Genomic DNA, 24,925 nt, shown 5'->3' with positions numbered 1-24,925 from the left:
AGCACGATGACTTCGGTGAGTGTTTCGGGCCCGTCCCTGGCAGTCTCTGTTCTTTTTGTTCTGGTCGTGGTCCTGTTGTCTTGTGTGTTCCGTAAGAAGAGGAAGATGGAGGGGAGTTACCAGCCCAGCGCAGAGGAGCAGAAGCAAGCCAAGAGCCACGGTCCTGAGAAACCCACACTCGCTCTGCCACTACCCAAAGAGGAAAGACTGATCTGAATGCAGCTCTATGACAAACGATGCTGACGCTAAACCATGCCACTAAGACGAGAGTCTGGGCTGAGACCGGTTTAGAAATGTTCAACTGTACCTAAACTCAATGTTTTGAACGAGTGCACCGGTTCAGCACCTCGATTTGAAACATGATCTCTCTTGCAGGTCTTGGTCATACCTGGGCTAGATGCCCCACGATGATACGATCGCAGATCAGGGCTGAATATCTTATATAGAGAACACTTAAAATGGTGGTGGGTATTTATTTGGCATTTTTGACTGAGATTACTTTCATATTTTCAGTTACAATTGATCATTTCAAGTGTGACTTTAAAGAGATTTTCTTACACACTGGAGATACCTGAAGCCATTGGGAAATACATTTATAGAAATACAGAAGCCAAACGATGAAATGCAAAAGAAGAACCAGTTCAACCATTTTCTGTTGACTTTATCTGTACGTATACTTAAAAGTTTACTCAGCTGAGAGGCATTTCGAAGGAGTCTGCAGTCTGCACTTCACTATAACACATGATCTACAGAGTTTACCCGTATCTTACTGAATGCTTCAGATATCCAAACTGAAGAATTGTTTTTCAGGTTTTCAAGTTTCTCACAGACATAAAAATGTTCACAAAGAAAATGATGTACATTGCACTTTGCCAAATATTGTTTACTCTTTTTTATTTTTATCATGACATTCATCACATTGTCATGATGTTGATCATAACAATGTGATGAAATGGATGTGTAATTATTAAAATGCATCGTTGAGTCCGTGACCTTGTCCTCAACTTGGAGCTTTTAACGAATGATTATGCAGTGTCAATGTTTGCTTCATGTCTTCAGACTTTCATCAGCCCACGCTTTGCCCGCTATGATGAACCTTCTATAACTGATTAATGATATTTGGTCTCATGGGGTTGAACACATTTTATATATGTCAAAATTGGTCCATTTATCAGTTTATTTAAATGATGTGTATGTTACTTGGCAGGTAAAGTCAATATGACACTGAAATTCAGTTTAATTTCCTCATACCTGTTGCTGTGTAGCAAAATATAAAAACTTGCTATACCTGTAAAATGACTTTCCTTTACTGCTGACATCACAAAAAACACTTGAGTTTCAACCAGTGGCTGGTGGCAGTGTTTCAGTTACTTTGTAGTCATTCCCAACTTACGCCCATTTTTCAAAATCCAATCAGATCTTGAAGGATAAATTACATTTACCTCTCAATACTTCCTGTTTACGGAAGTAAAAATATGTTGCGATTATCGTTTCATGTTGACTTCAAATGCAGAAAATAATTTGAAAAATAAAACAACCTGGTTTCATGCAATCACGTTACTATACTTAATGATTAGCCAAATTATTTTTCGTGGATTGTTATGTATGTATCATGACAATTTCTTGGTGAAAGGAACACTAGAGGCATTACAACAATGTTAAAGGTACAGTTTACCCAAAACAAATGAAAATTCTCATGTTTTACTCACCTTCCTGGCATCCCATCTGTGCATGAATTTCTTCAGCAGAACACAAATGAAGATTTTTAGAAGAATATTTCAGCTCTGTAGATCCATACAATAAACGTAAACAATATGATCCAAAACGTTTAATCCATAACTTTGGATTAGCAATTTGATGGGAGAGAAACAGATCAATAATTAAGTCATTTTATATCATAAATTCAACTCCCTGTCCAGTAGAGGGCGATATGCATGAAGAATGTGAACCACCAAAAAGGAGAAAGTGAAAGTGAAGGATTAAGGACTTAAATATTGATTTAAGTCCTTAATCTCCCACACCTGTCATATCACTTCTGAAGACATGGATTTAACCACTAGAGTCGTCTGGATTACATCTCAGTTTTTCTTATGTGGATTTTGGAGCTTAAAAAATTTGGCACCCATTCACTTGCATTGTATGGACCTACAGAGCTGAAATTCTCTTCTAAAAATCTTCATTTGTGTTCTGCAAGTGAAAGAAAGTCACACACATCTGGGATGGCATGAAAGAATTTTCATTTTTGGGTGAATTGACACTTTAAGGCCCGTTCACATCAAGAATGAAAACCTAATGATAACTATAACCATAAAGTTTTAAATATCGCTCTAACCAAAAAAAAAAAACAGCGGACACCGCAGTTATAACAACACAGAGGAATGATATCGTCACTTTCAGAGCATTTTTTTCCCAACTGATGAACGATAAAAACATTGACAGCCAATCAAAATCCATCTAACTTTAAAGGGCGCAAGTCATAACATGCATTCCTCTTCAAAATAACACATTCCAGCACCGGGTTGCCACTTTACTACAAAATGGAAACTCCAGCTCAAGAACTGGCAATGTTTCTGCATTCTTCTTCAGTATTAGTTGAGATGAGATAAAGAAAAGCTAACGCAAGCTGGCGGCATAAAATTACCTCAAGTGTCCAGCGCTATTATAGACAAAATTGTCTTGTTTCCTTTGAAGTTGTATATGTCTGATTTCTTTTGGTTTCTTTGCGATCTTCAATGCTATCTTATGACATCTAAACATTTAATGCATGACATGTAAGGTGTTTGTAATACATAAAGTTAATTCATGAGTTTGTTTGAGTGCGTTCAAACGGCTTGATTGCTAGAATATTGCACTAGCGATGTAAAGGGCCAGAGTCCTAAAGAGCACGCGAGCCAAAAGTTTCGTGGTTACGTCAACAATCGTGTTTTTCATCTCACATTTGCTATGATAACACGATCGGTTAGGTTTAAGGTTTTGTATAGGGAGGTCAGTTTTGTTGATTTAAAGATTAATAAAACATAAACCTTAAACTCGCTTTTAGTTCCATACAGTGGACATTTCACCTCAGAACTGCCACGCACCACAGAATGTTGTCACAGACATGTCATTTCAATGAGATCAGGCTGGAAAAAAAGTAATTATTAGTTCTTTATAACAGATAATTTGAAATAGGTAGATTCCAGTACACTATTCATGACCAGTTAATGTTCAAATCTCTTCTTCAGCTCAGAGACCTTAATGGGAACCTGTTCTTGCTCTTCAGACTCTTTTGGAGTTGATGTAATGGGTGATGTTGTACTCTGTTCATCTGTCTGTGTCCCAATGACTGGCCTGCTGGAAGCTGTGTAGATATTGTAGGTCCTGAGGGGAGTTCTCAGAAAGGTATCCTGCCCTCTTGGACTAGTATTGGACACAGCAGAGTCCACCAATGACCTGGTCTGTGAGACTACGGTAGGAGATACTGCCTGTGATGGGGACTCCACATTCACATCTTCTGCCTCCTCTCCTTTGTCCATCTTGTCTTCTACATTGACAGAGATAGGGGAGACGACTCCCCCATATGTAGGTCCAGATCTGAACAAGGGTCTCTCCCTCTGATCTGGAGATCCCAAGTCACTTGACATCTTATCTTCTGTCTGATTTTGTTCTACAGCCTCAATTATTGGTTGTTCTTCACTGCCATGTTCTGTCTTTTCAACCACTGTCTCAAGATCCAAATGTTCCTCTAGCTCATCCATTGTTCCGTTGACTTGTCCATCTTGAGTCAACCAGTGATCCTCTTTTTCCTCTTTAGAACCCACTTCCAAGTCCAGAGAAGTGTCTCCTAAACTGTGTACTTCTAAACACAGACTTTCCCCTAACTTCTCAAAGCCTTTCTCTAATTCATTAAGCTCCTTTTCAGGTCTGTCAATCAGGAAAACAGACTCCTCCTTCTCTCCAGATGGTCCCGCCTCTAGCCCCTCCTCCCAGCTCATGAGACTTCCGCTGTTTCCAACAGAGGGACTTAGACTCTCCTGACTGGGTGTGGTTAAACTCCTCTGAAAATGAAATAAAATGGTGTAACAATATACATTTTTCAAAACATCATCACTAACTTAGTCTGGCTAGACTGATGCAAAACAAATTAGATCACCGTCTTTTTAACTAAATAAAGCAGTGTACATTCAATTAATAGGATGTTAATTTTGTTGTGCTGGAGGACCTGTCTGCACCAAAATCTACTTGTATCAGCAAAAGAAAAATTGCTAGATTACACAAAAGTTTCAAAATATATTTACTAGTGTGTATTTAAGATACAAAAAATTTTAGCAATGAAACTAGCCTTTTCAAGACAAAGGAGCCTGATATTTGTATTAAATACATTAATAATTATGTTGTTATAACAAAAACTGCCCACAAACAGACACTGACTGCAATACAGTCAGTGTTTATAGGTATCAGGGTCCTGTCACTCGGTTTGTGTGTGACGGGACAATGGCATCTTTATCCCATGTCTGTCTTGTGTTTCGTGTTCTGTCTTTGTGTGAGCGCAAGGGTCCTGTTGTGATTTCCCAACGTGCGCTCTTCGGTCTGTCTTGTTTCATGTCCGGAGCATGGTGTCTGTATCCTGACCCTTCTGTCTGGTTCGGTTTTGGTGTCGGGATCTGGACACTCATGTTCCATGTCTTGTCTTGTATTGCGCTTGTGTCCTTGGAGGGATGCACTCGTCTAAATTATCTGTACCATCCCTCGTGACCATGGATGCGCGTCGCGCCCGCTTTTTACTGCACTCCTGGGTCGTGAGCTGTCTTCACATTGTGCTGAGGTTCGGTCCCTTCAGTCCGAGTTTTCGGGTTTGTGAGTGGCCGAACTCTTGCACAGGTGTCCTGTCTTGTTTGTATCACCTGTTGCATGCATCGCATGGCGTTGCTACATATTCTCTCCTCTTGTCTGTTGGTTGGCATGAGCGTATATTGCCTTATTGTCTTGGCAATGTGCGCTCATGCCATTTGGGTGTTATGTTGTCTTGTGAGAGCACGTGGTTTGTTTTGTTTCTGCTTTGCTTCATGTCTCTGTCTTGCGTCATACCCCACCTCCTTGTTTGATTATTCATTAATTTGCCTCACCTGTCCCCTATTAACCCGTTTGATATCTTTCCCTATTTTAGTCTCCTCTTGTGTGCGGTCCAATGCCAGTTTGTCTTGTGTGATCCAGTTGGTCTTGTTTGTTTCCAGTCGGTCTTGTAGGCTGTTGTTTTTCTACTCTGCACTTGTGTCCTGGGCCTCATCATTCTCTCCACTGTGACAATAGTATTATATTACTGAATTCTATTAAACACAATACAGGATTAAAATGGTGGAAAAGTAAATGCATGTGTGTGTGTGTATCCAGCACTGTGTATATACTGTATATACACTGATCAGCCACTACATTAAAACCACCTGCCTAATATTGTGTAGGTCCCCCTTGTGCCGCCAAAACAGCTCTGACCCATCTTCAGCCTCTGAAGGTGCCCTGTGGTATCTGGCACCAAGACATTACTAGCAGATCCTTTAAGTCTTGTAAGTTGTGAGGTGAGGCATCCATGGATCCGACTTGTTGGTCCAGCACATCCCACAGATGCTCAATCGGATTAGGATCTGGGGAATTTGGAGGCCAGGGCAATAACTTCAACTCTTTGTCATGTTCCTCAAACCATTTCTGAAGTTTTTGCAATGTGGCACGGTGCAGGATCCTGCTGAAAGAGGCCACTGCCATTAGGGAAGATTGCCATGAAGAGGTGTACGTGGTATGCAACAATCATTAGGTAGGTGGTACATGTCAAAGTAACATCTACATGAATGCCAGGACCCAAGGTTTCCCAGCAGAACATTGCCCAGAGCATCAAACTGCCTCCACCAGCCTGCCTTCTTCCCATAAAGCATCCTGGTGCCATCTCTTCCCCAGGTAAATGATGCACACACACCTGGCCGTCCATGATCTTAAAGAAAACGTGATTCCTCAGACCAGGCCTCCATGGCCCAGTTCTGAAGCTCACGTGCCCAGTGTAGGTGCTCGAAATCCACAGGGCTGAAAGTGCTGGAAGTTTAAGAACAATGTATTGAATGCTATTCTGATCGTTCATACTAGATCCAGCTTTTGAGGGGACAAAGATGTTGAATTTAATTCTCTGAAAGTTAAAATATGTTATCAAGGCTAGGAGTGTGACTCATAAAGAATGCAGCATGTTTGTTTGTGGGCAGTTTTCGTAGTAACATAAGTCAGCTACGTATTTTTTCGACCTTTAAATCAGCGGAAACGCAGGTCGGTTCTGACTGCTACGCAGATCCCCGGCTGAGTGTATGTGATGCATAATTAAAGGCCCCAGATCTTACATGCGAGATGAATTCACTGCTGTCGGAGCTGAAGAGGTCGAGACTTCGTGTGCCGTACAGTAAGCCCGGCTCTCTGGAGCTCTGAGCACTCAACGTGTCAAAGATCTCCCCCAGAAGGTCCATCTCCTCTGGGTCAGCCAAGAGAGAAAGCTCATCATCATCCTGCAGCTCACTGGAGCCAGAAAACTGCTCAAGACCCTCCGTTAACTCACTAGTTAACCCATTACAAACACACACATAATAACAAATGAGGGAATCATGCAGAAATAGTTTTTTTACAAATGGCACCAGTTGCACTCCTGCCACATTTATTTCTCTAGATAAGATAATACATGACTGAACCCCCCAAAAAACAACAACATCACTTTAACGACTTTCCATGTATGTGCATTTAATTTTGGTAGTTGCACTGAAGCTCCTCTTGGCTCTAACATCTGAGGGAGAAAGATGATTCTGAGAACCTCATCTATTTCTGTTTCTTCTCACCTGTCCTCGCAGGTGTTGTTGTCGTCCTGTGTCTCATTCTGTCGTTCATACCCCTGGTTAATAGGATGCTTGTGTGTTGGCCGACGTGGTCGAGACTGAAAACAGCAGCACAGAGTGCAGGAAAAATATCCATAAAGTGAAGTCAAAATCAATGTGCAGTACTGTGATTAAACACAAGGTCGAGCCAAACTCATTCAAACTCAATTGCCTCATTCAAACCTATTAGCAGTTTTACAGTAGAAATATCAAGCATGGATAATGTACAGTTGCTCAACTGCACATCTCACTTATTAAACAGCTGCTTACATAGATTTATGTTGAAATAAGGCCTAGTTCATTGTTGAGTAAGAAAGAGACGGGAAATTAGCCTAGCAATGTCAGATATAGCTTGCTTGTTACAACAATCAATTATAGAGTTTAAGCGCTCATTTTAGAAAAATATTTCAACACAGAATGTCACAATTGACCAAAATACAATCAAGTATTCCAGAGAGCCTGCGTGTAAAGGCTTGGGTATACCAGAGATTATTTAGCAGATATGGGTCACTTTTATTAAAATGAATGGGAGAAATTAGACATTTCAACCAAGGAGCTCTGAGCGCCCAACAGTCAACGGATGTAGAAAGGAAGTCCCGCCTTACAGGTCAAAGAGCCAATCTCCTTTTAGATACCGACATCACTTGTCAATCAACTCTAGAACGCGCATGCGCATTAGCTATACAAGCTGGGAAAATTGCATGTTTTAGCTTAATATGAGGTAAAGAATCACAATGGAGCATTGTATTGTATACACATACTGTATTAGCAGAACATTTTCAAATGTTTTAATAATCTGCTTTATGACATAATTTTGGACAGTTCTGCCCTTCACGTGTCACTCACCCTCCCAAAGTGCTGTGTGATTGGTATACGGTTCTGAAGGCAATCTGATTGGATGAGTCGATACGTGTTTGTATCACAGACAGACCCGCCCCTCTGCAGCATGTGAGAGTCAGATTGATCCTGAAACAAATCCAGATAAGTGATATAAACATGCACAAATTCATATCAACTCACTTATATTGCATACAGACGTGTCTGAATAGACAATATAAAATGATGAACTCACCTTTGATGACAGGAGGTTTTTCAATCTGTGATATTTGGTCTTAATGAGATATTAAGAGATTGATATAATTTAAGAACAATCAAAACCTTTCAGAATGGAAAACATGTTTGTATTGAAAATGTAATGTTTAATAATAATAATGCATTATTAATGAATTGATGAATATATAAATACTCACAGCTTTATTGGCTGTAGACTTCCATGTCACAGTCAGAGCCCCACCCCCTTTCTGTGAATTAAGAAAGATGGTATATTAGGAAAGGAATACTAGAATACTGTTTGTTTGTTTGTTTGATTGATTCAACTTGCCTTCAAATTCCCCACCCACTGCCGACACATTTTAGAACCTGAGAGATGAAAAGCAGAAGGGATGTTCAAAAGAGCAAAATTAATTTGATACATTTATTAAATTAATTCATCTCTGTTCTCACATATATGGCCGTTTCTTCAACTTTGGCCACTTTTCGCTATGTGGGTTTCTAGATGTTGGATTAAAACTTTTTCACATATATACTGTATATATATATATATATACACACACACCGATCAGCCACAGCATTAAAACCACCTGCCTAATATTGTGTAGGTCCCCCTCGTGCCACCAAAACAGTGCCAACCCGCATCTCAGAACAGCATTCAGAGATTATATTATTCTCAGCACAATTGTACAGAGGGGTTATCTGAGTTACTGTAGACTTTATCAGTTCAAACCAGTCTGGACATTTTCTGTTGACCTCTCTCTCATCAACAAGGCATTTCCATCCACAGAGAATGGCCAGACTGGTTTGAACTGACAGAAAGGCTACTGTAACTCAGATAACCACTCTGTACAATTATAGTGAGCAGCATCTCAGGATGCATTGAACAATGTGGCAGATGTGCTACAACAGCAGAAGACCACGTCATGTTCCACTTTGCCAAGAACAGAAACTGAGCTGCAGTGGACCAACCACCTGCATGTCGCAGCAGAAATCGAGATTCATCAGACCAGGCAATGTTTTTCCAATCGCCTACCGTCCAACTTTGGTGAGCCTGTGCCCAGTGCAGCCTCTGTTTCCTGTTCTTATCTCCAGTAATTGTACCTGGAGGGGTCTTACGCAGCTGTAGCTCATCTGCCTCAATGTTCGACGCGTTGTATGTTCAGAAAATTATTTTCTGCATTGAACTGTTGTAACGCGTGTTTATTTGGGTTACTGTCACCTTCCTGTCAGCTTGCACCAATCTGATGTATCAGATACATCTTAAAGATACATGTATTTTTAAAGTTCTCACAGTACAAGACAAACACAGGTCCAAAGAGAGAAAAAAATCATGATAAAAATATCATAAAAGTAGTCAAAGTAATAAAAACAAGTTGAAGAAACAACCATCTCCTGTATAGCCTAAATGTCAGCACACACCTGCTGAAGCTCCACACTTTAGCAGCTCTTCCTCAAACACATCATCGGGCTCTTTGCCCTGGTTCAGCATTTCCAGACGCCCGTCAATAAACTGAGAACAAATACAATGTTATAGTGGCAAGTTCCTGCCTATTTAAATTGCTTCTATAAAAAATAGTTCATCCAAAAATGAAGATTGCTTTTTGACTTTCGTTCTGCCGTGAAACACTAAAGGAGTTTGGGAAGTCTTTCAGAACTTTCAGTGACAACAAAAAAGTATGTCTTCAAAAGAATATAGCGCTAGAGCCATATGGACTTCTTTAATGGTGCTGTACTGCTCACTTTTGGAATTTGACAATGTCCATCCCCATTTAATTCCATCGTAGGGGGAAAACAATCAGCAGGAACTTTCTGCTAAACATCTCATTTTATGTTCCATGGGAGAAGAAAGTCATATGGATTTAAAAACTAACTCAAGGTGAAAGATGTTAAATGTGTGTGTCTGTGTTTGCACTGACCTCTTTGAAACACTGCAAGTGAACCGCACTCTCCAAAAATGTCTTCATACTTTGAGACTTGTGACTGAGAAATAACTCCTTACAGAACACAACCGGCCCCTCCTTCAAAGTGAGAGAGAGAGATCGGAGTGAGCATAAATAATATTAGACTTGATGTAATGTTTTTTCCGTAAATGTGTCACTCACAGCAGGAGACTGTAAGGCATCTCTGTAGCCTCCAAACAGGAGAGCCTGAGCTCTTAGGAAAGCATGAGTGACCCCTGACCCAGCCAAAGCGGCCTGTCTCTTCAACCTGACCTTAAGACCCGCCACCTTAATACATGTACAGGAAAAACAGACTTCAGTGTCCATTATAATGCAGAGAGACTCTGGATCGAGTCAGAGATATAAGAGTAAATCTGTCACCACGTCAGTAGGGATCTTTTTCAGGTCGTCGTGTGGTGACTCTAAGGTGTTCGTGTCCACGTTTAGAATGACCACATCCTCTAGAGCTCGACTTCTCACTCTCTACAACACCAAAAAGAAACATGTTACAAAAAAGTATAAGTGTGTTTGTGTGGCAAAGTGTGTATTGGAGAGAGAGAGACGTGTACCTCTGCTAGGCTTGAGTGAACTCCAATGAGGTATGGCATCGGTGCACTATGGAAATTAAACAAGACTTCAGTTCGCTTAAGATCAATTTGATCAATTATGTTCTCTCTGTGCTATTTTTTAATCCTTGTTTAATGTGCACATGTGCATTGCAAATGCCCCAAATGTGTTGCATTTTAGACAGACATCTGTCTGCTACAATATCAGAGTAGCTATATTACAGCATCAATGCCAAGTTGAAATCTGTTAGTTTGAATTAAAAAAGTAGACCATGAGACAAAACGCCTGTTGTTGAAGAAACGCCCAAATACAGTCTAGACCTAACCCTAAATTTGGGCCCTTAATTGGCCGCCGATTCCATCTTTGCAGCTATTTGATTGAAACAACCATAAAAAGACCTAGAAATATCTCTTTGACTGAAAATCTATGGTGACTCATGATGTAGGTGTAAATAAAACACCTCGAGCGACACCTACAATAGGTTCCATTCTGTAGCATTTGTTCTGGCTAGTTTTAAAGTTCAACCTGTATGAACGCCCCCTCACGCTCAGGGTGGACAGTGTGTAAGTATGTACTACACAGTATGTTGTGTTTGAGTTCTCACCAGCAGTAGTCGAGCAGGTGTGGTGGCAGCACAGGAATGAAGATATGTTGCCAATACATGGGGAAGAGCATTCCGCTACATGCGTGTATGCAGGCCGTGAGCTGAACACACAAACACAACACTGATCATTTTGTAACTGAACATGGCGCTAGCAACACCGAGGTCATGGGTTCTGGATCACCACTTTGTACCACTTCTCATTTGAGCAAACTTAAACTCTCCGCTCATTTTTCACATTGTATGGTATCCATTTTAAGACATACTCCTACTGTCAGGTGTGTTAGTAGAGAGGTGAGGACTCAAGCGCAGAGTAGAAGTGAATGGGCTTTAGTAATAGAAAACATTCACAAAAATACAGTCTTAGGGCAGGGAGTCGATAAGACTGGCTGGGCTGGAGAGAGGAAGCTCCAAAGCTCGTGCGTTCCAGAGCCAAATGGGCAAGGACCAGCAGGGGAACAGGAATGAGGCTTCCGGAGCAGGAGAAAACAGACACAACACCTAAACAGGAAAACATCAAACTTTCCACAGGACTTTTCACAATGCACTGGCACAGGACAGAGAACAAGAGGTTAAATGGGGAAGAAAATGAGAAGGATAACGAGGGAAGGCAGGTGAGGCAAATTAACTAATAACAAGGTAACAAGGGGCATGTCCTAGATATGAGAATGACAGAAGAGCACATGTCAATTGAACACCATCATATGCTCAAAAAAAAGAGACAGAGAGCACATGGCCAGGAATGAAACACCAAGCCTTGTGCTCAAACACATACATAAAACATGGGTTTCAGGATCCTGTCACCACACAATAAACATGACAAAGTGACAGGATCCTGACACATACATCAGCATCAGTTCTCATCCATCAGACATACAGTATTAGATCAAACAGCTTCAGACCAAAAGGCATTGGATGAAACAACCTCAGACAAAAATGCTTCCTACTAAACAGCCTCAGACTACACAGCAACAGATGAAAATGCCTCAGACTAAACAGCATCAGACTAAACATCATAAGACCAAACATAATCAGACTAAAGGCTTTGGATGAAACAGCATCAGACCAAAAGGTATCAGATGAAACAGTCACAGGCACCATGGTCTCAGATTTAACAGCATGAGACAAAACAGCCTAAGAAGAAAAAGCTTAAGACTAAACAGCATCAGAAGATAAGTAATCAGACTCAAAAGGATCAGACCAAAAGGGATTAGACTAAACAGCATCAGACTAAAAGGCATCAGATGAAACAGTCTCAGACTAAACAGCAGCAGATGCAAAAACCTCAGACTAAACAGCAGCAGATGAAACAGCTTTAGACTAAACATCATAAGACCAAGCAGAATCAGACTAAAATACACTGGATGAAACAGTCTCAGACTAAACAGCATCAGACTAAACAGCAGCAGAAGATAAGTAATCAGACTCAAAAGGATCAGACCAAAAGGGATTAGACTAAACAGCATCAGACTAAAAGGCATCAGATGAAAAATCCTCAGACTAAACAGCAGCAGACAGAACAGCCTTAGACTAAACAGCATCAGACTAAACAGCCTTAGACTAAACAGCAGCAGACAGAACAGCCTTAGACTAAACAGCATCAGACTAAACAGCCTTAGACTAAACAGCATCAGACCAAAAGGCATTAGATGAAACAGCCTCATACTATACGGCCTCAGAATTAACAACTGTTTAGTCTGAGACTATTTCATCTGATGCCTTTTAGTCTGATTATGTTTGGTCTTATGATGTTTAGTCTGAGACTGTGTAGTCTGAGGCTTTTTCATCTGATGCCTTTTGGTCTGATGGTGTTTAGTCTGATGCTGATTCATCCAATGCATTTTAGTCTGATTCTGTTTGGTCTTATGATGTTTCGTCTCAGTCTTAACATCATAAGACCAAACAGAATCAGACCAAAAGGCATTGGGTGAAACAGCCTCAGACTATACGGCCTCAGAATAAACCGCATCAGACAATAAAGGCATCAGACCAAAAGGGATGAAATGGGCTCTGATTAACAGCCCCAGATGGAACGGTATATGGTCCAATTGCCTCTGTTACTCAGGTGACCTTAAATCGCAAACTCAAATAAAACCAGAGAGATATAGTTTTGTTTGTCACCATATTGTATCTCATTGTATCTTATCATGAATAGTTGAAAACCTGATATTAAACTCACTGTGCTTAGTTTGCTGCAGTAGATGAGGATGCGTCTTTCAAACAGCATGCTGGCATACAGCTGCAGTAGGTTACCCACATCCACAGCCACCACCAGCTCTGTCAGGTTCCTCTGATACAACCACACACATTCAAATGACACAGTAAATATACTGGCAAAAAACGACACAAAAAATTTAATAATAGAGTGAAAACAAGTGAACAAATGGCAAGCCGTGACAAACAAATAAAGGGATGGATGGATGGATGATGGATGGACTTACACTCTCTGGAATGGAAGGCAAGATTTTGGGATCTGGAGCAATAAAGTATGGGATCTAATAGTGAGAAACAATATTCCAAAATTACTATCAAAATAGTCCAAATGCCAAATAAGACAGCATTTTTGGACTAGTGGCTTTGATACATAAGAAACCATATAAAAAAATGCCATTGTGTTAGTCTAATTATTTTCAAAGTTAACAAGATCTCAGACAGATGTTTTAGTTAGTGTTTTCGTTTCACTTTTGTTTGTAGTCCATTCTCATGCGGCTTAGTTTCAAGCAGAAGGTTGCTCCACAACCATGATTAGTTGAATCAATAGTTTTGGGTTTCAGGTTTAGTCTTGATCAGGGGTTCACCCCCTCTGACTCCTCCCCTTTAGCAGGCATCACACTTCTTATTTGAAGTTCCCTCCCTCAGTGAAGAACACATGAACCTGATTGTGATGTCACATGTGATGTCATATATGATGTCATATATGTTACTTCCGCTAGCCAATGAGCACTTACCATCTGCAGAGTAATCGAGCCATTAGCAGGTGTTACAGGGTGCTTGTAGAGTACTGTAAGCAGTTCTTTCATCTCATTGGTCTGTCAGGGTATTAAACGGACAGTGTGTAAATGGCTTTTGTAATCTAGAGATCAGTGACAGTATTTATCAGAGTTAAAACCTTACCTGCCCTTTAGTCAAGTAGTCCGCTAAATTATTCAGAAGCTTGTAAAAGACCTCAAACCATGGCAAATAACTGTGGTGGACACATTTGGCACGTTATTAAGGTCAAATCATGTTTTTAGAGCAGCTACAAAGTCAATTCTTAGTTTTTATGTGTACTTATTGTGAGTTAAAATGACACCTGAGTATACACATGCATGTCTGAGAGCTGGACGTGAGTCTGCAGAAACCAAAGCGCTGACATCCCTCCAGATCCGTCAACACGAATGTGAAGTGCTGCACAGCCGATGTGTCCTTTGCCCTGTCAATCAATTAATCATAAAAGTTCAAAATACTGGAGTTTTCTCGACCATATTTAATAAATGAAAGAAAGAATGAATCACCTCTCTATGTCGTAAGGAAAACAGAAGTGAGGCAGGGACTGCTGGGACTCCTGCATAAGAACATTCAAATTTTCATTTTATATTCTACAAAATAATTCATACAAAAAAAGACAACAATACTAGCCTAAAAATAATTATGAGTTTCAATAACATCCGGATGTCTTTGTAATGCATGGTCATCACTAATTTTATTCATATTCATCCGGCCACTTTTCTTGTTGAACGAGATCGATGAACTGAACGAAAGACATGCCTCCTCTCAATCAACCAGTCAGCAGATCCTCGACTTCCATGAACGAGATGACTGATTCACCATTGATTTCGTTCATATCAGTATATTCAGTTCATTCATGAATGAAATGGCAAATGGTTCAGTGAAGGGTGTATTCGTTCAGTGGGTCAAACCAATGATATGGTCGTTCACAGCTCGCTATCGCATCCTATTTGCTCACGCTTTAGTCAGTCTTTAAAAGTAGCACAAAGCGACACCAATGGAATTTGATTGTCTACAAATGGCAGGTCTTATTTTTCCTATATTTTGTCAAATGCTGGGCTTAACTTTGATCAAGGCATAGTAAAAGTTCAAGAAAAGCCTAATAATATCTTGCACTGTGCACCAAAACACAACATTTCCATTCGTAATTCATGTAATTTTAACTTTACATCTTCAGTCATTAACTTCTTTTGTGAACAAGTGTACCAGTACATTCAGTTTGTTCATGAACAAGACATCTCATCTCCTTCAGACTCATACGACCGACTCGAGTGGTCCAGTAAAGGGCGTATTTGTTCAGCAGGTCAAACCAATGATATGCCCCTTCATAGCCCGCACTCAAATGCCATTGGCTCATGCCGCAATCAGTCGTTACAGGCACATAAAGCCAACAAAGCAGTCGCATGCTTCAAAATAGAGCGCATTGGCTTAGAAAGGAAGAGATGTCAGTGAACGAGACATATGAGACAGACTATACAGTCTCAGACTAATTAGCCATATTAGCATATTAGATATGGAGGTGATAAAGAATGATTCATTAAAAGATACATTCAAAAAGACTAATTAGTTCAAGAACAAAACATCACTAATGTTAAAAATATATTAGCGTTAAGTGCCGCTTTGACCTCCACACGAGAAGTGTTGCAGATAGCATAACGGAAGTGCAATTTTACGAGTTCGCTCGGCAAGAGAGCGGGAAGTATGCACAGTAAACATTGAAAACATGTATTTGGACTTAGAAGAGAAATCAATCGCAGAGATTGCTTTGATACATTCAATGCACAGTAATAAGAGGATTCCACCCATCCATCCATACATCTTCAACCGCTTATCCGAAGTCGGGTCGCGGGGGCAGCAGCTCCAGCAGGGGGCCCCAAACTTCCCCATCCCGAGCCACATTAACCAGCTCTGACTGGGGGACCCCGAGGCGTTCCCAGGCCAGTGTGGAGATGTAATCTCTCCACCTAATCCTGGGTCTTCCCCGAGGCCTCCTCCCAGCAAGACGTGCCTGAAACACCTCCCTAGGGAGGCGGCCAGGGGGCATCCTTACAAGATGCACAAACCACCTCAACTGACTCCTGTCGATGCAAAGGAGCAGCGGCTCTACTCCGAGCTCCTCACGGATGACTGAGCTCCTCACCCTATCTCTAAGGGAGATGCCCACCACCCTTCTGAGGAAGCCCATTTCGGCCGCTTGTACTCACGACCTAGTTCTTTCGGTCATGACATAAGAGGATTAATTTACGCAAATATCTTGAAGGTTTACGTTAATGCTCCATCAGCAGTTAAAGCAGCCATCGGTTGCGATTATTCGGCTAAACAATTAGCCGGTCAACCTCTAATGTAAATGCCTTAGATGGTTTTCCTTAATTGGGGTAAACACCTTTCAGGCGTTTGGATCAGCTTTTCCAACGTGTGCAAGTGTTGGGTGCATACCTGCTTATGTTTATGTTGTGCCATCAGATGCAGAGAATAAGCTGATGGTTTTAAATGTCAGGTAATCAATAAGTGTGTATGATCTATGATCTTAGTTCATAGTTCAGTTCAGTTCATTGATTTTATTATCCTCAATGTGGAAATTTGTCTTCGTCTTCTCCATACACAATAAACTCATTACTCCATGTGTGATAGTCAACGTCTTTATTTGCTGAGCTACCCAGACCCCCCCAAGAAAATGTATTTACACAGAAGGAAAGAACCCAGACCACACTGAGCCTTGAGTACTGACCTGATCACTGAAGTCTTCAGGGAACTGAAACAGCACTCCAGGATCTACTCAAATACAGAGAACAAACACATCATTCACATTCTCATCAGTTCATTTGTTTTACTCTGTAGAGGATGTGGTTAAAGGGAGGTCAAAGTTGCCCAAATATAGGGTAACCAGGGTTACCAGTCTAGTTCAGCCTGTTTCCTGCATATGGATATAATCTAGACCAACTTCATCCTTGAGACCTGGCTTAAACACATATTTCTCTCTCTCTAGCCTGTAAGTATTTCCTCTCTCCACCATGTGAGCAGATCACTGTAACTAGTTCCCCTGCTATTGTTCTATTTGATGAGCGTGTATCAGTCCTGGCGTGTGGTTTTTCTGGTTCAGTCACATGACAGGAAAAGCCATTCTCAGAAGAGACTGCTGTGTGCATGTACCCACCTTTATCTCTGGCAATTGGACATGAAGCTTGAAAGAACCAGTAGAAGGTTTTGTCAGGGTTTTCTCTGAGAATGACAAAATCATGAGCAAAATAGTTAACATTAAAATCACACTAAATACACACAGAATATGTATTATATTGTATTATATTATATTATATTACATGCATATTAATGTAATAACATAATATTCTGAGCTTTTTTTTCATATAACTAATCAAGCTAAATAATGCATTAAATCAACAGCCATATATGTATATATATATATATATATATATATGAACAACTAATCATGTATGCCAGTGGAAACTTATTTAATGATATGGCAAAAACAATAATAATAATAATATAAAATGTACTTCTTAAGCCACTTTTTTGAATTGTATGAACAATGTTGTACTCGTTTGCTAATGCTCTACATTTTCTAGCCTGAATATATATATATATATAGTATATACACTCACAGACCACTTTATTAGGTACACCTGTACATCTACTTATTCATGCGATTATCTAATCAGCCAATCATGTGACATCAGTGTAATATTCAAAATCATGCAGATATGGGTCAGGAGTTGTAGTTAATATTCACATCATGTGATCTCAGTGATTTAGTCTGTGGCATGAATGTTGGTGCCGGATGGGCTGGTTTGAGTATTTCTGTAACTGCTGATCTCCTGGGATTTTCATGCACAACAAAATCAATTGTAAAGTGAATGGTGCGATAAACAAAAAACATCCAGCGATTGGCAGTTCTGTGGGCTAAAACGGCTTGAAAATGACAGAAATCAGAGGAGAATGGCTAGATTGGTCCTAGTTGACAGGAAGGTGACAGTAACCCAAATAAACACGCGTTACAACAGTTCAATGCAGAAGAATTTTCTGAACATACAACACGTTGAACATTGAGGCAGATGAGCTACAGCTGCATAAGACCCCTCCAGGTACAATTACTGGAGATAAGAACAGGAAACAGAGGCTGCACTGGGCACAGGCTCACCAAAGTTGGACGGTAGGCGATTGGAAAAACATTGCCTGGTCTGATGAATCTCGATTTCTGCTGCGACATGCAGGTGGTTGGTCCACTGCAGCTCAGTTTCTGTTCTTGGCAAAGTGGAACATGACGTGGTCTTCTGCTGTTGTAGCACATCTGCCACATTGTTCGATATGTTGAGCATTCTGAGATGCTGCTCGCTACAATTGTACAGAGGGGATATCTGAGATACCGTAGCCTTTCTGTCAGTTCAAACCAGTCTGGCCATTCTCTGTTGACATCTCTCATCAACAAGGCGTTTCCGTCCGCAGAACTGCCGCTGCCTGGATGTTTTTTGTTTTGGCACCATTCTGAGTGAATTCTAGATACTGTTGTGTGTGAAAATCCCAGGAGATCAGCAGTTAGAGAAATGCTCAAACCAGCCCGTCTGGTACCAACAATGTGCTGAACTCCACTTGTGGTTACTCCGCAAGGACACCTGTTTGAACTTGAGGGGAACTGACTTCATACATCCACCAAATACAAAAACTTGATCAAATACAGTGAACTCAGACATTGTTAATTGTGGCTTTATGTGTCCAAGTAATACTTTTGGAGCCACTGTACTTTTGTACAGACCATCCAAGTGACAAAAGATCAAGATGTGATGATGCTACTGAATGGAAATCTCCCCTCTGAAGAATGGAGGAATTTGACTGAGAGTCAACTGTGTAAATTGTCTTGCAGATATACTGTCTATCACTTATATCAGTACTTTCCAAATGTTGGGTGTTTGTTTTATTGCATTTGTAAAAATGTGACACGATAGAGAGTTCTCACATCCAAGAACGACAGAGTGAGGAAGAGGAAGTGCGCATGATGCCACAATATGAACAAACAGAAAAACAGAGACAGAAAGAGACACTAAGGGACAGAGTCTTACTTGATCCTGGAGCCCATGTTGCACTTGTATACTGGGGTCCATTCGTGTTCAGGGCCTCAGCTAGTCAGAGTCAATACATCCCTTAATAACACACATCAACACACACACATCCTCACATCAAACAGTCAGTTCCGGAGACAAGCACACGGCTTAAGACAGCACTTCCTGATTTGAGTGTTTGTGTGCATGTGTGTGTGTGGCCTACATGAAGATTGCCGGTATGTTTCTTCTTGACATGATTTGTTTTTTCACAATTTAATGATTGCAAATTAATCATAAAAAAAATCCATATGCAACAATCACATGCAAATAAGCAATGAATGCCAACAAACCCGCAAGAGGAAATACAGAAATGGACTTCCTCTGTTGCATGACTGCTTTCACTGTTTTATTCTTTCATTATTCCCAATTCTGTCTGTTTGAGTCTCGCATTAAAGTGCAGTCATCATGGATGAGCCCGTACAGGTTGAACCATTGGCTACTTAATGAGCTATTTTCTAAGACACACTTTCTTATACGTGCACCATTCCCGCAGCTCTATTTGACTACTTTTGTGATTGGAGTGAAAGGACATCAAAATTGTTCTTGGTACCAATTATGCTTCACAAAATAGTGCCTTTGAGTGTTCAGTGGAGAAACATCATGTTGGCATTAGCTAGCCTCGATAACATTTTGATGCTTGTAAAGAATAGAAATAAAAAATGATGTTGTGGGAAACAATGACAATGTCCATTAGAACATTAGCATAACATCCCTGAGCTTAATTTTGCTATCAGCTTCATTATCAACAGCGGTAGTGTAGCGGTTAGTGTGCTGTGCTATGAACCTGGTGACCCGAGTTTGATTCCTGCTCATGGCCAACACCAGTGATGATTATCTGAACCGGTCCCGGGCCTCCCCTAGGTCCACTCAGCCTAAAATGAGTACCTGGTGCGGTGTGTAAAACGTCGCCACTGGGGAGACAAAGGTGGTTGGGTGTGGTGCTGGCCATCCTTCATAGGTGCTTGCTAACAGCACTTGCTCCTACAGTCTGTTAAGGCTAAATGGGGTGTGTGTGTGTGTGTGTGCATAGGCCTGTGAAAACGAGGCCCCTCAAAATGCAATGTGTGATCACATATGTTACTCATATATGATAAACTTGAGTCTTGTGTTTTGACACTAGATCAAATTTAGGATAAGGCCCCTAAAAGAGGTTCAAGATGTTCCCATCTTAAAAATAACAGACTGAAGACACAGAACAAAATGTATGGGGTGCACTAACCACACCTTGGTAGATGATATGCATTTAAGTGAGTACACACTCAGATTCGGCAGTTGTATCTGCAGGACAACTCGGCTTGTTATTTCTGATAATAAAGTCTATCTTCTGGCATCAAAACTCCAAGTCTGGAGAGTGATTTTTTTCACAGAGATGGTGAAGCCACAACACTATCAGCTTAAAATGTAAAGAACATCTAAAGATGTACTGTATGTTCAAACAATGTTGAACCAAGAATACTTTTTCTTAACATTGTGCACACTTTTTTGAATACTAATATCACACTAACTAGTGTTAATTTTGTTAACGAAAACTATGACGAAAAATGTTCGTCAACAACCTTTTTTCCATGACTAAGACGAGACGATAACGAGACAGCACCAACGTCATTAAACACTAACTGTGACTATATCAACATGCAATACTACTGACGAAAAAAGACGAGACTAAAATGTAGTTTAAAAAAAAAAAATATCTTTATTTCTGTCGGGGGGAAAAAAGTGGACACAAAATATTGTAGTCTGTTTTTTTTTCTGAATTACAATCCAAATATCCAGTTCATTGGATGGCATGAGCAGCCGTTTCCTGTGCTGTGCGCGGCATATCAGGATTAAGCAAGCACAGTAAAGAATAACTTTCAAGCAGGGCTGGACTGGTAATCTGGCATACAGGGCATTTTCCCGGTAGCCGACGAACTTTGGGGCCTATCAGGGGGGAATGGCCATCGCGAGAAACCGAGCGGGCTGGTGTGTTGGCCGTGAAACCTGCCGAATGGGCCGTAATAAGCAGAACGGACCACAAAACGGCGATTCGATAAAATAATGACAGCAACAGTTGAACTTGGGAGAAAGAGACGGTGATATGAAGGCTAACCACAAAGAAATTGAGGTCGGTTAACGTCTTGGTGGTAATGTTAGTTTTTTTTTTGTTTTGGTTATATTAAGACAACTAGTGACAACTATATTAGACAACTTAATACGCTATATTAAGACAAAGCGGTGGCGTTACATTATGTAGGCTGTGTTTTATAGCTAAACTGAACTCATTAAGCTAATAAGCTAGCAAATTGTTGTGAAATAGCTGGAAATGAGCGGCAAACGTGAAGTAAGTTTAAGTATAGACCAATTATTAATGTATTTGGCATGGTGACAATGCCGTGTTTAATGCTGCTAATGTCATTTTAAGAATGTTTGTTCCTAACAGTTACACAGACTTTACATAATGTTAGCCAAAGTTATTGTAACATTCTCTTGTTCTTGGGTTCAAATTACAAGAAATTAAATACTCTAAAAGCCACAACAACTCTTGAGGGTAAGTATTCTCATGTCTTTATTTGATAAATCCAAGGTCATTTTAAGAGAGGATTATGAATGAGCTAATATGTTGGCGATGGGAGAATGTGGAAATGCTACTGTTGAAAATGTAAAAATCACACAAGAATTGATGAACTCTCTGTTTAACACAAGTGAAGAAAGGGAGGTAAGAAGGTGTACACAGAAATAACATGGCATGATCTGAATCAGTTAATGGTCAAATAGAAGAAAATGAGGTGACAGGTGGAGATCAGGCGACCTCCTCTTCGCCTTCCTCCTCGAACTCTCCTTCCTCAGCGGTGGCGTCCTGGTACTGCTGGTACTCAGAAACCAGGTCATTCATGTTGCTCTCTGCCTCTGTGAACTCCATCTCATCCATGCCTTCGCCAGTGTACCAGTGCAGGAAAGCCTTGCGACGGAACATGGCGGTGAACTGCTCTGAAATTCGCTTGAACAGCTCCTGGATGGCCGTGCTGTTGCCGATGAAGGTGGCGGACATTTTGAGCCCACGTGGTGGGATGTCGCAAACGGCGGTCTTCACGTTGTTGGGGATCCACTCCACGAAGTAGCTGCTGTTCTTGTTCTGAACGTTGAGCATCTGCTCGTCCACCTCCTTCATGGACATGCGTCCGCGGAACACAGCGGCCACGGTCAGGTAGCGGCCGTGACGCGGGTCGCAGGCGGCCATCATGTTTTTAGCGTCGAACATCTGTTGGGTAAGCTCGGGGACGGAGAGGGCACGATACTGCTGGCTCCCCCTGCTGGTCAGAGGAGCAAACCCGGGCATGAAGAAGTGCAGACGCGGGAAGGGTACCATGTTGACTGCCAGTTTGCGAAGATCTGCGTTCAACTGGCCGGGGAACCTCAGGCAGGTCGTGACTCCACTCATGGTGGCGGAGACGAGGTGGTTAAGATCGCCATAAGTGGGTGTTGTGAGTTTGAGAGTACGGAAGCAGATGTCGTACAGCGCTTCGTTGTCGATGCAGTATGTCTCATCCGTGTTCTCCACCAGCTGATGGACGGACAGTGTGGCGTTGTAGGGCTCCACAACAGTGTCGGACACTTTGGGAGAGGGCACCACACTGAAGGTGTTCATGATACGGTCTGGATACTCCTCGCGGATCTTGCTGATGAGGAGGGTGCCCATACCAGACCCTGTTCCTCCACCCAGAGAGTGGGTGAGCTGGAAGCCCTGCAGGCAGTCGCAGCTCTCCGCTTCCTTACGGACCACATCCAACACCGAGTCCACCAGTTCTGCTCCTTCCGTGTAATGACCTTTAGCCCAGTTATTACCAGCTCCGCTCTGACCTATATGACACAAAATCTAAATATTACGCTTCTGAAAGTGTATAGTGCTAGAAATACTGCATGTTTTAAAAAATACATTTTTTAAGTTTTTTACATCAGATGTACCTTTTTTGTAGAACTGTTCTAGCTGTATGACTTAATGATACACACTCATCAAACAGAGATATCTGCATGCAATGTGAAATGAGTGGAGGGTTTTCATTTACCAAAAACAAAGTTGTCAGGTCTGAATATCTGTCCAAAAGGACCAGAGCGGACAGAGTCCATGGTTCCGGGTTCTAGATCCACAAGGATGGCACGAGGGACATACTTTCCCCCTGAGAAAACAGAATCGTAGAACACATATAAAACATGACTTTAGCTATTTCAGTGATGTGTGGAGATGTTTGTACGTATATTTGAGAGGCTGGACTTTTGTCCCTTAACTACCAGTAGTATAACTGTGATTTTACTACAAATACCATGGTTAAACTATGGTTATTGTGGTAAAGCATGGTTAATGTTCATGAGGGTTACACATACTGCTGGTTTCTCATGTTAGCGAAAGCCTAAATCAGTGGTTCTTGAACCGGGGGCCAGGGCCCACCATAACTTCCTTGAGATGGGAGGGTACATGTGTGTGATATATAACGATCCCTAAATTCACACATTTGACTGTCCCTGGATGATACAATTGTGATATGCCTACCACTGGCCTCATTGTAGTAAACACTGATGCGATCCAGCTGCAGGTCACTGTCCCCATGGTAGGTGCCGGTGGGGTCGATACCGTGTTCATCACTGATCACCTCCCAGAACTGAAGTAAAGAGCAAAATGAGAATGAGAAATACACTGGATTTATCTTTATTAGGCCTACTTGTATAATGCATCTGTAATATTCCAGCTAAACGTCTAAAAAAAGGCAACGCAGAAATGTAATATTGCATTTACAAGGAATTAGTTGCTTATTGTAATATTAGAGGAAAGGAGGAAACTTATGAGCCTAAATAAGTGTGGATAACAGTAATATAGAGCCCCCTTCACGAACAATAGCAATTGTCTGAGGGCGTCGCTATGCCATAGGAATACATAGACACAATGAGATAATGACATTGTCTTTTACACGTGTAATTTTAAAACATTATTATCCGAATATTTCTTTAATTGATCGTTCATAATAATCTTGCTATTTTTGGACGACAAATCACGCTTGATAACCGATTTACAGCGCAAGCCGGCCGGCCACACCCCTCTCTGACAGACGGTGCGAGACAATTATGACGACATAATAATGCAATCAAAATAACATATTTTTTATTTAATTTTTTAGATAGAACGCCGTCATTCATAGATTGTTAAAAAGCGTTTATTTCTGTACTATTAAAGCTATTCCAAAAATAGACACAATATCCCCATGGGCCTATATAGCTTTTATTTTTATTTTTATTTTATTTTTGCCATAGAGAAACGTGCAAATAAAAGCGGAGAATGTATTGTTATGATTTAATGTATGTTATATATTTATTATAAACATCGCAGATAATCGAGGTTTGTTTCATTATGTAATATTTGAATTCATCACCTACCTTTGCTCCGATCTGATTCCCGCACTGTCCCGCTTGCAGGTGCACTATCTCACGCATGATGACTTCGGATGTCGAGGGACTTCAAGACGGCGAAAACACGGTGATTTAACGGTAAGGTTTCGGTCGTCTCGGTTGTCCGTTCTCACACCCTCTCTGGTCGACTGTCTCGCCAAGACTGGCGCGCGCTCCCGACAGCTCCGCCTGCCTCCGACTGTGCTGCAGAATGACGTCATCTCCATGGAAACGGAGCGGATGAGACGGTCCAGATTTCCCACATCTTTCTCATTAGAGACGCAGGTCGGGCCGTGTTACTTAAAACCCCCTAAGAGAGAGGAATAGCAACAAATTGCCCAACTGTGCATGCCATTGATACGTTTGTCATTCAAC

The 24,925-nt window shown here is 41.2% G+C and overlaps 2 protein-coding genes across 2 annotated transcripts; both read right to left on the bottom strand.

Moving 5' to 3' along the window:
* Positions 1–225: 225 nt before the first annotated feature.
* On the bottom strand, positions 226–19,228 carry LOC127651168 (DENN domain-containing protein 1B-like). The gene is made up of 23 exons (XM_052136876.1): positions 19,094–19,228; positions 17,179–17,243; positions 16,753–16,796; positions 14,531–14,580; positions 14,329–14,448; positions 14,151–14,220; positions 13,985–14,065; positions 13,478–13,531; positions 13,216–13,326; positions 11,040–11,140; positions 10,438–10,483; positions 10,250–10,351; positions 10,031–10,156; positions 9,845–9,946; positions 9,348–9,438; positions 8,898–8,900; positions 8,257–8,294; positions 8,126–8,176; positions 7,948–7,986; positions 7,722–7,841; positions 6,840–6,934; positions 6,354–6,564; positions 226–4,037 (listed from the first exon to the last, which is right to left on the bottom strand). Exons 1-23 carry the CDS (start codon positions 19,108–19,110, stop codon positions 3,201–3,203), a joined length of 2,574 nt encoding a protein of 857 aa, XP_051992836.1. The 5' UTR covers positions 19,111–19,228; the 3' UTR covers positions 226–3,200.
* A 2,428-nt stretch (positions 19,229–21,656) lies between these two features.
* On the bottom strand, positions 21,657–24,725 carry LOC127651159 (tubulin beta-4B chain-like). Its single transcript, XM_052136866.1, has 4 exons — positions 24,539–24,725; positions 23,661–23,769; positions 23,179–23,289; positions 21,657–22,972 (listed from the first exon to the last, which is right to left on the bottom strand). Exons 1-4 carry the CDS (start codon positions 24,593–24,595, stop codon positions 21,915–21,917), a joined length of 1,335 nt encoding a protein of 444 aa, XP_051992826.1. The 5' UTR covers positions 24,596–24,725; the 3' UTR covers positions 21,657–21,914.
* Positions 24,726–24,925: the final 200 nt, after the last annotated feature.

This window comes from Xyrauchen texanus, chromosome 11 (assembly GCF_025860055.1).
Source record: "Xyrauchen texanus isolate HMW12.3.18 chromosome 11, RBS_HiC_50CHRs, whole genome shotgun sequence".
Lineage (NCBI taxonomy): Eukaryota > Metazoa > Chordata > Actinopteri > Cypriniformes > Catostomidae > Xyrauchen > Xyrauchen texanus.
Note: the sequence above shows the minus strand (reverse complement) of the source record. Positions and strands in the feature narration are given on the sequence as shown.

Bases quoted from the DNA above. Each gene is read 5' to 3' on its own strand.
- LOC127651168 (XM_052136876.1), bottom strand. The intron at 16,797-17,178 runs GTGGGTACATGC...GTATTTGAGTAG, and splicing joins TCCAATTGCCAGAGATAAAG to ATCCTGGAGTGCTGTTTCAG. The intron at 10,484-11,039 runs GTGAGAACTCAA...TAATTTCCATAG, and splicing joins CACCTGCTCGACTACTGCTG to TGCACCGATGCCATACCTCA.
- LOC127651159 (XM_052136866.1), bottom strand. From the start codon at position 24,595: ATGCGTGAGATAGTGCACCTGCAAGCGGGACAGTGCGGGAATCAGATC. The intron at 23,290-23,660 runs GTAGGCATATCA...CTGTTTTCTCAG, and splicing joins TTACTACAATGAGGCCAGTG to GGGGAAAGTATGTCCCTCGT. The intron at 22,973-23,178 runs GTAAATGAAAAC...TGTGTCATATAG, and splicing joins ACCTGACAACTTTGTTTTTG to GTCAGAGCGGAGCTGGTAAT.